The sequence below is a fragment of the Bison bison genome, unplaced genomic scaffold (assembly GCF_000754665.1).
Source record: "Bison bison bison isolate TAMUID 2011002044 unplaced genomic scaffold, Bison_UMD1.0 scf7180017864105, whole genome shotgun sequence".
NCBI classification, from domain to species: Eukaryota; Metazoa; Chordata; class Mammalia; order Artiodactyla; family Bovidae; genus Bison; species Bison bison.
The window spans coordinates 7,282,339-7,298,297 of NW_011494677.1; the positions used below are offsets into that span (position 1 = coordinate 7,282,339).

Genomic DNA, 15,959 nt, shown 5'->3' on the forward strand with positions numbered 1-15,959 from the left:
CCTAGATAGCATATTCAAAAGCAGAGACATTACTTTGCCAACAAAGGTTCGTCTAGTCAAGGCTATGGTTTTTCCTGTGGTCATGTATGGATGTGAGAGTTGGACTGTGAAGAAGGCTGAGCACTGAAGAATTGATGCTTTTGAACTGTGGTGTTGGAGAAGACTCTTGAGAGTCCCTTGGACTGTAAGGAGATCCAACCAGTCCATTCTGAAGGAGATCAGCCCTGGGATTTCTTTGGAAGGACTGATGCTAAAGCTGAAACTCCAGTACTTTGGCCACCTCATGCGAAGAGTTGACTCATTTGGAAAAGACTCTGATGCTGGGAGGGGTTGGGGGCAGGAGGAGAAGGGGACGACAGAGGATGAAATGGCTGGATGGCGTCACTGACTCGATGGACGTGAGTCTGAGTGAACTCCGGGAGTTGGTGATGGACAGGGAGGCCTGGCTGCGATTCATGGGGTCGCAAAGAGTTTGACACGACTGAGCGACTGATCTGATCTGATTCTTGGAAAGGATTGAAGTCATTGAATAATAGAGTTTTTAAACTATATATTGAGCTGTTACCTTCTTGAGTATGAACAATGTTCACACATTTTTTTCCAAAATCAAATCTTATCATTTCTTATTTGAGCCATTAAAGGATCCCAAGTTCCTCTTTAAAATAATGTATTTTGATTTGCTTTGGTTTGGATTCTTCTAGAATAATCTCACCTATCTAGCCACCACCATCTACCACTTTTCACCTTTATCACTTTTTTAAAGGCTGGCTTTAAACAACATACACGTGGGATTTTTGTTGTGGTTTGTTTTTCTGGTTTTGGTTTTGAACAGCGCCAATCTGAACACGCTGTCTTTCAATAAGGAGATTCACCTGATTCACAGTTAGTATAAGAACTTGAGCTTTCCCTTTCATTTTTGATTAATATTTATCATCCTTTCTTTGGTTTCTTCTTACTCTTTGTCCATTTTTCCAACTGGGTGAAGTTACCATTCATATTCTTTTTTACCACTGTCAGTGTTCAAACTTCACTTTTTACACTATTATGACTATTACTACTATTACTCCACTCTCTGGGCAAAATAATAAAACTATATCCCTTCCCCATCAAGACCTGACATTTATACTGTCTCTCCATCCAGTAAGGGAAAACTCTGAAGAATGTTTTGACTTCCCCACCGTTAACCACTGCTTTTTCGTGCTACAGTTTTGGCTGTTACAGCCTGTTAGCTTTCTAGTACTGCTTTTCTATTTCAAGAATCCTTACTGTTTCTGAACATTTTTGTTACAAATTTCATCATCCATTTTAATGTTTATATAAATTTAGATATATATGTAAGTGTTTATATCGCTTACTACGGTTTCCTTTTCAATTCATCCTGCCCTATCCTGGATCTCTGTTCTGAATTCAAGTGTTTGCTCAGAGGTTCTTTTCAATTGCTTTCCTCAGGTAGAATATGTAGGGATAAGCACTGATCCCTTGCATATATAAAAACCTATTTTTTCAGACAGATAAGAGAATGATGTGTTGACGGAGCATAATAGTCTCTCAGCAGTTTATAGATGTTCTCCTACAGTCTTCTGCCGTTTAACATCACAAGTAAGAAGTCCATTGCTTTTCTGCTGCTTTCTTCAATTATGAGTAACATTTTTCCCATCTGGAAGCCTCAGAGACTTTAAAGGATTTTTATATTTTAAAGCGCTCCACTCTATTCTTCTTGGGATCAGCGAGTCCTTGGAAAGGATTCCAAGTCTTAAGAAAATTTTCCTCTTGTCATAGGATGAACTGTATGCCTCTCCAGTACAAGACAGGTGGGCGTCCTAATCTCCAAGTACCTCAGAATGCCACTTTGGAGACAGGGTCATTACAGAGGTAACCAAAATTTTTTTTTTTCCTAATTTTATTTTATTTTTAAACTTTACATAATTGTATTAGTTTTGCCAAATATCAAAATGAATCCGCCACAGGTATACATGTGTTCCCCATCCCGAACCCTCCTCCCTCCTCCCTCCCCATACCATCCTCTGGGCCGTCCCAGTGCATCAGCCCCAAGCATCCAGCATCGTGCATCGAACCTGGACTGGCAACTCGTTTCCTACATGACATTTTACATGTTTCATTGCCATTCTCCCAAATCTTCCCACCCTCTCCCTCTCCCACAGAGTCCATAAGACTGTTCCATACATCAGTGTCTCTTTTGCTGTCTCATACACCGGGTTCTTGTTACCATCTTTCTAAATACCTTATATATGCGTTAGTATACTGTATTTATGTTTTTCCTTCTGGCTTACTTCACTCTGTATAATAGGCTCCAGTTTCATCCACCTCATTAGAACTGATTCAAATGTATTCTTTTTAATGGCTGAGTAATACTCCATTGTGTATATGTACCACAGCTTTCTGATCCATTCATCTGCTGATGGACATCTAGGTTGCTTCCATGTCTTGGCTATTATAAACAGTGCTGCGATGAACATTGGGGTACTCGTGTCTCTTTCCCTTCTGGTTTCCTCAGTGTGTATGCCCAGAGGTAACCAAATTTAAATGAGGTTATTAGGGATGTCCCTAATCCAAAATGAGTGACATCTTTATAAAAAAGGGGAAATCTGGACACAGAGACAAGACATGCATACATAGAAGACGATCTGAAGAAACACAGGGAAAAAGTCATCTACAAGCCACGAAGGCAGGCCAGAAGCAGACCTTTCCCTCACAGCCCTCAGGAAAAAAAAAAAAAAAAAAACTCTGCCAACAACATGATTTTGAACTTCTAGCTTCCAAAACTACAGAATATTAAATTTCTGTTGACTCTTTCAGTTTGTGGTACTTAATCATGGCAGCTATAACAAACTAATACACTCCTGTTACTGGTTTAGTTATTAATTGCTATAACCTATTCTTTTTTTCCTTCTATACCACTTATTCACATTCCAGTGAAAACTTGCCTGAATTTCTTCTGTTAATGTCTATTTTTTTCTACCTGATGATGACTTCCTTAACTTTGTTCAGTATTACAAGACATCTCTTCTACTTGATCTCCAAGATGCTAATTTCATTCTCAATATTCTCCCTTTCATTTCAAAGTTCTTTTGCAATTTGCCTTACTGAACTTTTACAATGTTAAGATTTGGACTATTTGTTTCAGAAAGTTTCTTTGCACTCTAGTTGAGTCTCCCCAAATGTGCTTGTAATTTCTTTCTTTAGTAAAAGTTATGATTTAATTATTTCAAAGACCCGTTTCAACAGGAGTTTCCTATTCTGGACGTTCCTCATGCTGAATTCCTTGGGTAAAATGTTATTTTACTTTACCCGTGTAACTCTATTTACCATCAGCAGTCTCAGCTCTTAGGGTCCATCAGAAAGCTGCAAACTGAGCACCAAGAGAATATACTAAGTCTTCCACTGAAGTTCTAGAAGACAATTTCTTGATTCACAGGTATCCAGAGTTGTAATCTCAAGCTCTAGCTCCCCAGCGCATAGAACCCAACAGTACACTTCCTCTAGGTCCTGTAAGACAGGAAATATCAAGTAGGCTTCCTAAGTCCAATCGGTTCTTCAGTACATTCAATACCAATTTAATTTTCAGCCACATTTGTTTTACCACAGTAATTCTAACGAGTACTTATTCAGGAAACGTTTTAATTCCTCTCCTAACCTCCAATATTCCTTTTACACCATTTTCAGTTCTTTAATACATTTTCTATTGAATCCACTGAATCCATTTTTACAAGGAGTCTAAGTTATTTTTTGTGTAGAAAATTCTTTTTTATCAAGGGTCAACTATTCAGCTAAGTGATTTGATACCTGTTGATTTTACCCAAATACATGATGACTCTCAATTGTCCGATTCATTTATAAATGAAGTTCTATACCAGAAGTGGACAACAATTTCAAATTCATGGCACATTCAGAAAATGAAACTGTTTTCATGGCATGCTGGGAATGGGATCTGGGAATGTGAATATATTGTGAAACTTCTACGTTCTTTATAAAATTAAAATTTTCAAACTTTTAAAATAACAATCTTGAAATTATTTAGAAGAAATAACTTCTGTATATTAGGTTTTATGTTTAACACGGTTACACAAAATTCTCCATTTAGATCTTTAAACAACATATTCTTAATACTCCGTAGAGCAACCATCATGAAAAAGCTTTGTCGGCACCAATGGTAGCAAATGGCAAAAGGGGAAGCTTTGCTCCGACATACTGAAAGCTCCTTTTTCACTGTTAACCAGCACTCCAACAATTCAATCTCCTTAAATTGAACTTCAAGCCTGCAGGAAGTCTTTAATGCTTCTCCTGTTCCTCTACTGAGAAATATGTTAATTTCTTCCGATGATGTTAAATAAGCTTCAAATACAAATGAATGTTTTTATATCAAGAATGTCAATGCTAAAGTTCCATATCAGGCACACACTGGGTTCTCTCTAATAATATTAATCCTTCTTTAGGATTCAAATAACACCAATTAAACAATCACTTCTAAAAGTTATTTTAACTTCACTCCGCCAAACCTGAATTTTTACTCTGAATCCATAAATGTTGTCAGTACACATTAATATATTTTCCACATGATCACTACAGTGATGATTAAGTTAATTCAAGTGCTCAAAATGTCAGTTAAGGATATCATTTTTTGAAGCCAATAATCAGACTTCAAACAATCTGCAAAGTAAGAGTCATTCACACAGAATAATTTGAAATTTTTCCCTTTAGCTTATAAATCTTCCTTTGGACTGTCAACTTATTTCGGTAATGAAATAGCTAATCAGATTTCTTCACCTCAAGCTGAAAGGATGGCATTGTAGCCACTTGGATTTCAGGAGATTCACCATTTTTATGACACCATAATGCAGAATTCAGAACTACAGGTAAATTTTAATATACAAGAGATTCTCTGTGAATAAAACAACACATAACTAGGAATATCAGGTTTTTTACGTTGAACTTAACACAAAGCCTTTCTACGTTCCTATTGTTACCAGCCCCACATTTCCAGTTCCTATAACTGCTCATGTTTCAAAATATTCATTTTTCACTACATTCTTCATCCCCAGTTGGTTTTCGAACTTCTGTGCCAAGCAAATAATGTCCTTCCAGGCATTTTTCAAAGGTTCTATAAAGCCTGCTGAGGACCACTGCCAGTATTTACGAATTCATAACTGCAATGAACACTTTTTTCATTAATCTTCTTCTAATGTTGTCTTCAGCATAAATCTTCAACATATCTTCTAAAAGATAACTGAAAAATGGCAACTTTTCTACTTCCTTTGCCTCACTGGTCCCAAACATAGTATTCCATATAAGCAGGAGGGAAAAGAGCAGATTTAGCAAACTAGTGAGGTAATCTGGGCTCTATTAACTGTTTAACCCTTCTTGAGTTCAATCTGATTACTTCTTTTATCAGTCTCTTAAATTTGTTCTTATTTTTTGCTCATAGACACTTTCAAACGTTCAGATCTTTTATTTAGTAAAATAAATGTTTTACGAAAAGGTATCAGAATATTCTGCCTGACACCCCCACTCCATTTGATTTAGGCTGAAGCGTGAAGAATTCTGGGAATACCAAATCCAATTCTGAGATAATCCTTTACTACTTAGTTATTGATTAATAAATATTTACTATTATGTTCAACTCATAAACTGAATGACTTTCCAGCTTTAATCAGTCTTACACATCAAAATTGGGTAAGTAAGTATCTAAGGAAATTCAATCTACTTGCATATAAAGTACTTAAAATACTATAGGTCTTTAATTCCTCAGGAAAAGTTTTCTGTTGTTTAACCTGTCTGTATTCTTATGAACATTTCTAAACAAATCCTATCAAAAAAAAACCAATTTTTTTAAATTAAGGAAATTAAACAAAAAACTAAGTGTCCTGAAATACTTATTTTCATTTATTTTAATAATTAAAAAATTTTAAAGTAAACAAAAAATACTTCAGGGTAATCAAATATATTTTTAAATGAGCTTCTGAAGTTATAAAGACATATTTTATTGAACCAATTGAGTTGCATATGTTCAATCAATTAATAATAGTAATAATTAATAATCATGGTCTTTTCTATGTTTCCAGTAAACCTATGAGAATTAAGAAAGAAAATTCAAAGAACACATATAACTTTCCCAATGATTAAATAACATACACATACCCAAGTAAAGTGATTAACAGATAGGAAATTACTTAACAGTTAAGACGGAAAGATACAGCCACAACACAGCCCTTTTCAACCAAGTTTACTGCACAGAACTATACATGTTATAGATATCAAGTAATTGACAAAACGATCTACATAAAGAATGCTCAAATATAATTTAACCTATTGCAAATCTTTGAACGTTTGCCTTATAAAAAGCTTTTATGTTTGAAAATTATAAAAAATATGCAACCATCAAAATCGTGCATTACCCATAACCCATATCATTATGCTGCAGCACAAACTGGAAGGCACTAACCTTGCTTCAGCTAACTCTTCCCAATGGTCAGTTTGGCCCCAGTTTTGCCAGACCTTCCAGTTTTCCAAAAGAAATGGATATGACTATGCAATCTCCCATCTGATACCAATCTCCAAGACCCAGTTTCCTGCAGGCCTCTTAATTCTAACCTCGGCTGTAAACAAATCAATACCAGCAGCTGGTCTGAGTATCTCTAGAAATGTTAAGAGTCAATATCCCTTTATAAAACATTCTTTGAGTGAAATATTGGGGTACATTTTTGGAGGTACACTACAGAATGAGTAGTTGAGAAACAGTAGGAATATGCCAAAAGATGAATCAGGGTGGTAGTCTGGGACACCTACTTAATCAGGGGAGTAGGAGGGGAGTTATCCTAAGACTGGAGCACGTCTCCTTTTCTCCCCATCTCTGAGCCTTCTGTGTCAATTCACACTGGCCTGGCGCGTTACTTCACCCTATGGATTCCTCAATGATGCGAGCAGCACCCACAGAGCCCATTATTTACCTTCTCATCTGTAAAACTGGGACTAAAAACGATGAACCCAGAGAGGGGCACTAGCTCAGTTCTTCCAGTCCATTAACTATCAGCATCAATCAAATGCTTCAATAGTCAAATTATTAAAAGGACCAGTTTGATGGTCTAGTGTGAAAATTAATGTCTAAATAGAGCCTAGGGTAAATGAAAGAAAAGCCATCTTCATGAAGGTAGGCCAAGGAAATTTCTTCACACAATACTAAGATTTCCACTCAAAATACTTCTCTACTTCTCACACTGTTTTACCTATAGTTACATTTTAAAAAATTAATGTTACAAAAATAACCAGCATTCTCCAGAAAGATTTATATACAAGTATAGTCATCCTTCGGAGAAGGCAATGGCACCCCACTCCAGTACTCTTGCCTGGAAAATCCATGGACGGAGGGGCCTGGTAGGCTGCAGTCATGGGGTCGCTAAGAGTCGGGCACAACTGAGCGACTTCACTTTCACTTTTCACTTTCATGCATTGGAGAAGGAAATGGCAACCCACTCCAGTGTTCTTGCCTGGAGAATCCCAGGGACGGGGGAGTCTGGTGGGCTGCCGTCTCTGGGGTCACACAGAGTCGGACACAATTGAAGTGACTTAGCAGCATAGTCATCCTTGTTATACGTAATATAAAACCAAAGCAGCTTAAATGATTCAGCAATTCACTCTGGTTATCAATGTCCAAATTTTGGTTAGACACTTTGAGTCAGACAGGACAGAGAGACTAACAATAATAAATTTTATATATATATACACACAGATACATATAGAGACACACTGTTGTTTTAGTCATGTCCAACTCTTTTGCAACCCCAAGGACTGTAGCCTGCCAGGCTCCTCTGTCTATGGAATTTCCCAGGCAAGAATATAGAAATTGGTTGCCATTTCCTTCTCCAGGGAATCTTGCCGACCCAGGGAATTAACCTGCATCTCCTGCATTGGCTGGCACATTCTTTACCACTGAGCCACCTGGGAAGTCCCCACAGAGACACATGTACACACATATTTCTACACAAGCATGCACAATCTGTAATTACAGTAGAGGATATAACTTATGAGGTATCCTTCTGTATTGTTTTTGAGAATTCTTTTCTACTTTTCAATGCACTAATAGGAATAGGAAGGGTCAGAGGAAAAAGAACCATGGAATCCATGACAAAGCCCTCATTAAATTCCCTAATTAAAGAGGCTTTCATTAATCTATTGAATCTTAATTTCCCTCCAAATAACCCAGGCAAACAAACTATAAACGCTAAATAAAACCACCATTAGCATTTGCTTCAGCTACAGTAATCACAGCAATTTTAAAGGTAACAGGATTTTTCTTTTGAGAGACCTAATTCTTTATAGGTATCTACTAAATATTCATAACTGTCAAACATTATGTAATATATAATTTATATTTTTAAAGTGTAAGTTAAAATTTGTGTTAATAAAGTCAATTGAAATAAAGTATAAGTAGAACCAAATAAATACAATAAGATGTCATTAAAATGCTAGCAACAGGGGAAAAGAATAATGCAGTGTCATTGTGAGAAGCCGAACTGCCCATAAACCAGGAACATGACTTGACCTGAACTGAGTCCATGGCACAGCGAAGTGCTTTATAACTGAATTTCACTATCCCACTGAATAATTCATTATTTTTAATGAATTTCCTCTGTTCTGTAAGTAGCTATAGCCAGTCAGCTAAAATCAGCCACTATAAACTGGGAAAGTACAGAGAAAGTTTTCAGGTAAGTCAATTTAAAACATTCTTAGGCTGCCTGTTTTTTTTTTTTTCTTCCCCTGTCACTTCATATGGGCTGAGATGAAATTTTATAAGACTCATTATCAAAAGGACATTGACGGTTGGCCACCCAGCATCCATTCCACCCTGCACCCTTTGCACAGTACTGTAAATTTAATTCAGATACTGACCAGTTATTTGCAAAACCAATGTGCTTCAAGGAAGCTGCCCCGAAATGCCAGCTCCCATGGAAAATCTAACTGATGTAAAATAAATCCCATTCCCCTAGTCACAATGATTCAGAAACTCAGGTGTGAACTCAAGGCATTCTCCTAGCTTTGGGTTAAGAATAAAAACTGCAACCTAAGACAGACCAATGAGATACAAGAGATGTTTACAGGGCTTCTGAGAATATTTTTTTCTCTTATATCAAAGTACCACAAGAGATGTCTTGTTTGAGAATGGGAAGCCTGGGCCTTCGACAGCTGATTTGCCACGGTGATGGAAATTAGCCAGAGTATGAAGCCAACACACAGGAGATGGAAAAGATGAGAAATGAAGCTACAGTCAATGCACTAAACTAGTCTTCAAGTTAGTCCTCCCTTAGCCTTCAAGGTTCATTTTAAAAATAAGTTTCCTTATTCGTTAAGCCTGTTTGAATCAAGTTTTCTGTGCTTGTGTTGTAACTAACACACAAATATAACTGAAAATAAGAGTATGTGGCCAATTCTTTTCTTTGACCTCTGATCTTAAATAAAAATAAATTATAAGGATAAAAATACTAGCCCCAGACAAATACACAAAAATATTAGCCACACAAAGTATACAGTACCAAAAGTTTCAAAATTTCATCAACAGAGCTTCATATCTTCTTTAAATCAAAACAAGAATTAAAATAACATTAAAAAGCAATGCAACAGAAAATTAGAACTTAAATAAATGGGAGTGATATTGAACTTTAGGATGCACAGCTCTGCGTTGGGCTGAAATTCAGGATTTTCAGACAGAAAGAAAAATGCAATATTTTACAATAAGACCAATTTAAGTGTGGAAGGAAGAGCAAAAGGTAAAAATAGAGACAGAGTGAAAAAGAAACTGGAAAATGAATATACAATTCTGAAAGCAACCATAAGTTTATCCAATGCCAAGAACTTCAGATTAACTTCTTCACACAGGGAAAGTTTATATAAAATGAGTAAAAGGAAAAACGAGCAATCCTGTGCTGGTACAGTAGGCAAAAGTTACCTTCTAGTCCAGTGATCTTTCCACTGCACTCTGGTGCCCTCATTTCAAGAATGAATAGCTAAAGTAGATCACATGCCAACAGGTGATGTCTCACGCTACAGATCAAAATGAGAAGAAGCAACAAACCTTTGATATTTTTTCTAATGGCTTCTGCTATTCCTACAATACACTAGGGAGATTCCACACTTCTACCTTCTTGGCCTCAGAGACACCTAAAGAGAGGGTGAATCTCTGCCCTGCCCCAAAGACCTAGCCTATCAGACTATAGGTGGAAGATCATAAAATTCAGACAAGACACGAGTTAGAAAGAAGCAAAGGCTTGAAGGGAAGGGAGGGAAATTCACTGGTTCCACTTATTGGGAGATAATGTGAAATTATTCTAATCACTTATTTCCCAGTGAAGAAATTATTCCAAAACCATCCTCTTTTTTAATCCTCCCATATATAAAACATTTATCAAAAAAGAAAGCAAATCACCTTTAAAAGAAGCTGACTGCTCTGCAGGTGAAAGAGGATACAGGGTAAACCTATATGATCCCTAAGGGAAGTAATGCAGAATAATGATGGTGTTGATGATAATAAAAATGCTGATGATCATCATTTTAAGGCAAGGAGCAGGGGTAGCACCTGACTGCTATTACTAACCAGTTTTCACAAGAGGAAAGCTTAACTCCTATCAAAGAGCTAAAGTCTCCGAAATACTTGTCCCTAGTATCACTTTGAGGTAATTTGATTTTATAAAACTTCATCAATTTGATTAAAAGACTGACATACTCCAGAGATGACCAGATTCAAGATAAGCATATCCAAATGAAGGGACTTCTCTATATATGAGCAAGAATCAATTAAAAAGTATAATTTATATCTAAACTCAATAACAGCAAAAATGACAATCTGTCAAGGAATAAACTTAAAGTAAACTACGTAAGACCCATTTTAAAGACAACTAGGCAAGCTTAGTAAAACATCAAAAAAGGTCTAGAGAAGACATACTGAGTTCCTGGACAGTTAAGACTCAAAACTTCAAATTAATTAAATCAATACACTCCAGAAGCAACAGCAAGAAAAGATGTCAGCAGGATTTTTCATCAAACCACACAAGCTTATATTAAAGTTCACTAAGAGAAGAAAATAGTCAAGAGCAGTCAAAAAAATGTATTTTTTGAGAAAATAAGACCAATAAAGAAAAATTCACTCTATTAAACATAAAAAAAAGTTTGAGAACTCCTAAAGTGAAGTCGCTCAGTCATCTCCGACTCTTTGAGACCCTGTGGACTGTAGCCCATCAGGCTTCTCCATCCATGGGATTTTCCAGGCAAGAATACTGGAGTGGGTTGCCATTTCCTTCTCCAGGACATCTTCCCGACCCAGGGATCGAACCTGGGTCTCCCATGTTGCAGGCAGACTCTTTCCAGTCTGAGCCACCAGGGAAAGGGAAAGGGAAAGTCACTCAGTCCTGTCCAATTCTTTGCGACCCCATGGGCTGTATAGTCCATGGAATTCTCCAGACCAGAATACTGGTGTGGGGAGCCTTTCCCTTCTCCAGGGGACCTTCTCAATCCAGGTATCGAACCCAGGTCTCCCACATTGCAGGCGGATTCTTTACCAGCTGAGCCACAAAGGAAGCCCCAGGGAATTCCTCTATTAAACATAAGCAGTACACAAAAACAGAAATTAAAATGGTATGGAATTGGTATAAAAATAGATATAAATCAATGGAACAAAATATATCATGTTCAGAAACAGAGCTATGTAAATATAGAAACTTGACATACGATAAAGGAGGCATTTCTCATCTTTGACCACCTGCACAGGAAAACCCTGATTCAAGCCACATTACCTCTTATTTCCGTCACCTCCACTGTCTTCTCAAAACAGAAGTCAGAGTGATTCTGTTAAAAAATGTTTCCATTTAAAGAATTATATACCATAACCAAGTGAGATTTATCCCAGCAATGTAAAGGTGGCTCAATATAAGAGAATCAATCAATGTAATACATAACTTTTACAGAATGAAGGAAATACACCTGACCATCTCAACTGACATGGGCATTTGACAAAATCAAATACTCTTTCATGATATAAAGTCAGAAAACTAGGGAGAGAAGGGAATTTCCTCCACACAATAAAGAGCACTTATGAGAAACGCAGTTAACATAATACTCAACGGTAAAAGACTGAAGATCTTTTCAACTAAAATCAAGATCAAGACAAAGATACTCCTTCCACCAATGCTATTGAACAGAGTACTGAAATTTCTAGCCCCAGAGAAATTAGATATAAGAAATAAAAGGCAATAAATTGGAAAGAAGTAAAACTCTATTCACAGATGACATGACTGCGTCTATAAAAAAAAGTCCCAAAGAAACCACAAGAAACTTACTAGATCTAATAAGCAAATTCAGTAAAGTTACAGGGTACATGATCAAGACACAAAAACCAGCTGAGTTTCTAGACAACAGCAATGAGCAATCTGAGAGGAAACTTAAAAAGCAATCTCGTTTACAATAGCATCTAAAAAAATAAAATACCCAGGAGGTGAAATGAAAAACCTGTACATCACAACCTACAAAACATTGCTGCCAATTAAAGAAGACATTTCATTCACGAAGAAGACAAGTTCCACCACAACAAATGGAACACCACCTGTGTTCACGGAAAGAAGACTTAGTATTGTTAAGATGTTATACAACCCCAAGCTATCTACAGATTCAACACAATCTCTATCAAAATTCCAAAGGCCCTTTTTTTTTGCAGAAATGGAAAAGCTAATCCTCAAATTCATATGGAATTGAGAATTCCCTGGTAGTCCAGTGATTAGGACTCATCACTTTAACTGCTGTGGCCCGGATTCAATCCCTGGTCAGGGAACTAAAGTCTCGTGAGTCACCAAGCATAGCCAAAAAAAAAAATTCATAGGTAAAATGGTTCCACCACTGTAGAAAACAGTTCCTCCAAAAGCTAAACACATAATTATCATATGATCCAGCAAGTCCACTCCTAGGTACAGACCCAAAAGAAACAAGAACTGGAAACAGGGACTCAAGTAGATCCTTGTAAGCCAGTGTTCAGCGCACCATTATTCACAATAACCAAAAGGGGGGGAAACCCAACTGTCTGTCAACAGATGAGGATAAACAAAATATAGTATGTACACACAACGGAAACACATTCAGCCATAAAAAGAAATTAAGTTCTAATACATGGTACGACGTGGATGAACCTTGAGAACATTATGACAAGTGCAAAACAACAAATATGATTCCACTTGCATATACTATCTAGAATAAGCAAATTCATAGAGAGCGAGCATATCAGAGGTTACCTGGGGCTGGACAGAAGGGCAGTGGAAAGCTGTTGCTTAATTAACCAGTTATAGAGTTCTGCTCTTCAAATACACCAAGCAGGTTCCCTCAGAGCCTTTGCACTTTCGTTACCTCAGATAGCCACAAAACTAGCTCTCTCACTTCCTTCAGCTCTTTACTCAAAAATTACCCAGGTGGCAAAGAGGATAAAGAATCCTCCTGCAATGCAGGAGACCCGGGTTTGATCCCTGGGTGAGGAAGATCTCCTGGAGAAGGGAATGGCTACCCACTCCAGTATTCTTGCCTGGAGAATCCCATGGACAGAGGGGCCTGACAGGCCACAGTCCGTGGGGTTGCAAAGAGTTGGACACGACTGAGCAACTAACACGAACAAAGAGTGAAGTAAGTCAGAAAGAGAAAAACAAATATCATATATTAACGATATATGTGGAATCTAGAAAAACAGCATTCAGTTCAGTTCAGTCGCTCAGTCGTGTCCAACTCTTTTCGACCCCATGAATTGCAGCACGCCAGGCTTCCCTGTCCATCACCAACTCCCGGAGTTCACTCAAACTCACGTCCATGGAGTCGGTGATGCCATCCAGCCATCTCATCCTCTGTCGTCCCCTTCTCCTCCTGCCCCCAGTCCCTCCCAGCATCAGAGTCTTTTCCAATGAGTCAACTCTTTGCATGAGGTGGCCAAAGTACTGGAGTTTCAGCTTTAGCATCAGGACTGATCTCCTTTAGAATGGACTGGTTGGATCTCCTTGCAGTCCAAGGGACTCTCAAGAGTCTTCTCCAACACCACAGTTCAAAAGCATCAATTTTTCGGTGCTCAGCTTTCTTCACAGTCCAACTCTCGCGTCCATACATGACCACTGGAAAAATGATAGCCTTGACTAGACGGACTTTTGTTGGCAAAGTAAGGTCTCTGCTTTTGAATATGCTATCTAGGTTGGTCATAACTTTCCTTCCAAGGAGTAAGCGACTTTTAATTTCATGGCTGCAATCACCATCTGCAGTGATTTTGGAGCCCCAAAAAATAAAGTCTGACGTTGTTTCACCATCTATTTGCCATGAAGTCATGGGAACAGATGCCATGATCTTCGTTTTCTGAATGTTGAGCTTCAAGCCAACTTTTTCACTCTCCTCTTTCACTTTCATCAAGAGGCTTTTTAATTCCTCTTCAAACGGCATAGATGATCTTATTTGCAAAACAGAAACAGAAACATAACGCAGAGAACAAACGTATGGACACTAAGGTGGGGAGAAGGGAGGGATTAATTGGGAGACTGGGATTAACACAAATACACTACTGATACTAGTTATAAAATAGCTAACTAATGAGAACCCACCACATAGCACAAAGAACTCTACTCAGTGCCCTGTGGTGACCTAAATGGGAAGGAAGTCCAAAAAGAGAGGATATATGTATACGTGTAGCTGATTCACTTTGCTGTACAGTAGAAACTAACACAACATTGCAGAGCAACTATACTCCAATAACACTAATTCAAAAAAAATTACATTCTCAGCCAGGCCTTGCCTGACCACCTTACTTTAAAATTTCAGTTCCCTACCCTCATCCACACTCCTCATCTCTCCTTCATTATTCTCCATGGAATTGTCACCTTCTTGACATACCAGGCATTTGACTTACAGCCTATCTCTCTCCAAAATGTAAACTTCCCAAAACAGAGCGATTTGTGTTTGTTTTGTTCACTGATGGACCTAGAGCGGCGCTCAGTAAATATCTGTGTAATTAAGAAGGGGAGATCACTGTTCAATAGCATGAAAATCTAACTGCCCTACCCATAGACTTCAACTCCCTAAAAATTAACGTGCCTAAGTACTCTGATTTAAAACACTACTAAATTAGCATCTTAAGGATGTTAATATCCGCTTCTGTAAGGAGAATATTTACATACTGACACATAACCAGAAAACAACTCAATTTTAACCAGGAAAAAAAAAACAATAACAACAACAAAAACAAAATTAAAGACTGAATATTTTGAATTCAAAAATCCAACATGATTTGTTACATTACACAAAAGGGAGGCGGAAAAGGAGAACGAAGATGCCCATCCCTAAGGAACCTCCCACCCAAAGCCCAGAGACCTACTCTGTGGGACTCAGAACCTCCAGGTAAGAGAAGGCTAGAAAGATACCCCAGGGCCTGGAGCCTGAAGCAAGGTTGGAGGGACACGTTACCCTGAGATGAGCCAGTTCAACGGGACTCGTCCATCAGCTGGATGACTTGTGCAGCGACCCAACACCACAGCCTCGAACCAGGTATCAGGGTTCGATACCGATTCAACAGACTCCCGCGCTGCGGAGCCCACGCGGGAGGATCACGGCGCACACAGTGACGCGTCACTCCTGGGACACGGACCTTCCCCTCCCCTCCGTCCGGGCTCCGCCACGCCCCCAAGTCCTCCGCTCCCGGAGCGCTGAGCTGCAGCCCCTCCCACCGAAGCCCTGCTGGCTACTCGGTGCGCATGCGCAATTGGGGAGGGGCTCGCCGCTAAGCCCTACGGGAAGTGTAGTCTCCGCGCGGGCGCCGGTGGGCCGCCCGAGTCCTACGTCTCAGCGGTACCTGGAGAAGTCAGAACAGCCTCCCCTCAGCCGGGTCCTCGTCTCCATCTTCACACCTGTCCGGTCACCTCACGCTCACTCCCCAGTCCCACGCGCTG

At 38.6% G+C, this 15,959-nt stretch overlaps 2 protein-coding genes across 6 annotated transcripts in view; one reads left to right on the forward strand and one right to left on the reverse strand.

The window, feature by feature from the left end:
* The window catches only part of WRN (Werner syndrome, RecQ helicase-like), a 125,505-nt gene extending 109,831 nt beyond the window's left edge, over positions 1 to 15,674 (reverse strand). For 2 of the 5 annotated variants that reach the window (XM_010838805.1, XM_010838806.1), the window contains exon 1: positions 3,328 to 4,046. In XM_010838805.1, coding sequence (XP_010837107.1) covers positions 3,328 to 3,330 — 3 coding nt within the window. In that variant the 5' untranslated portion in view covers positions 3,331 to 4,046. Of the gene's footprint in view, positions 1 to 3,327; positions 4,047 to 15,477 lie in introns of those variants that run through there. The other 3 variants (XM_010838803.1, XM_010838802.1, XM_010838804.1) reach the window with 2 other exon arrangements.
* The window catches only part of PURG (purine-rich element binding protein G), a 41,755-nt gene continuing 41,139 nt past the window's right edge, over positions 15,344 to 15,959 (forward strand). Inside the window, exons 1-2 of the mRNA XM_010838856.1 lie at positions 15,344 to 15,411; positions 15,532 to 15,919. Coding sequence (XP_010837158.1) covers positions 15,344 to 15,411; positions 15,532 to 15,919 — 456 coding nt within the window. The remainder of the gene's footprint in view (positions 15,412 to 15,531; positions 15,920 to 15,959) is intronic.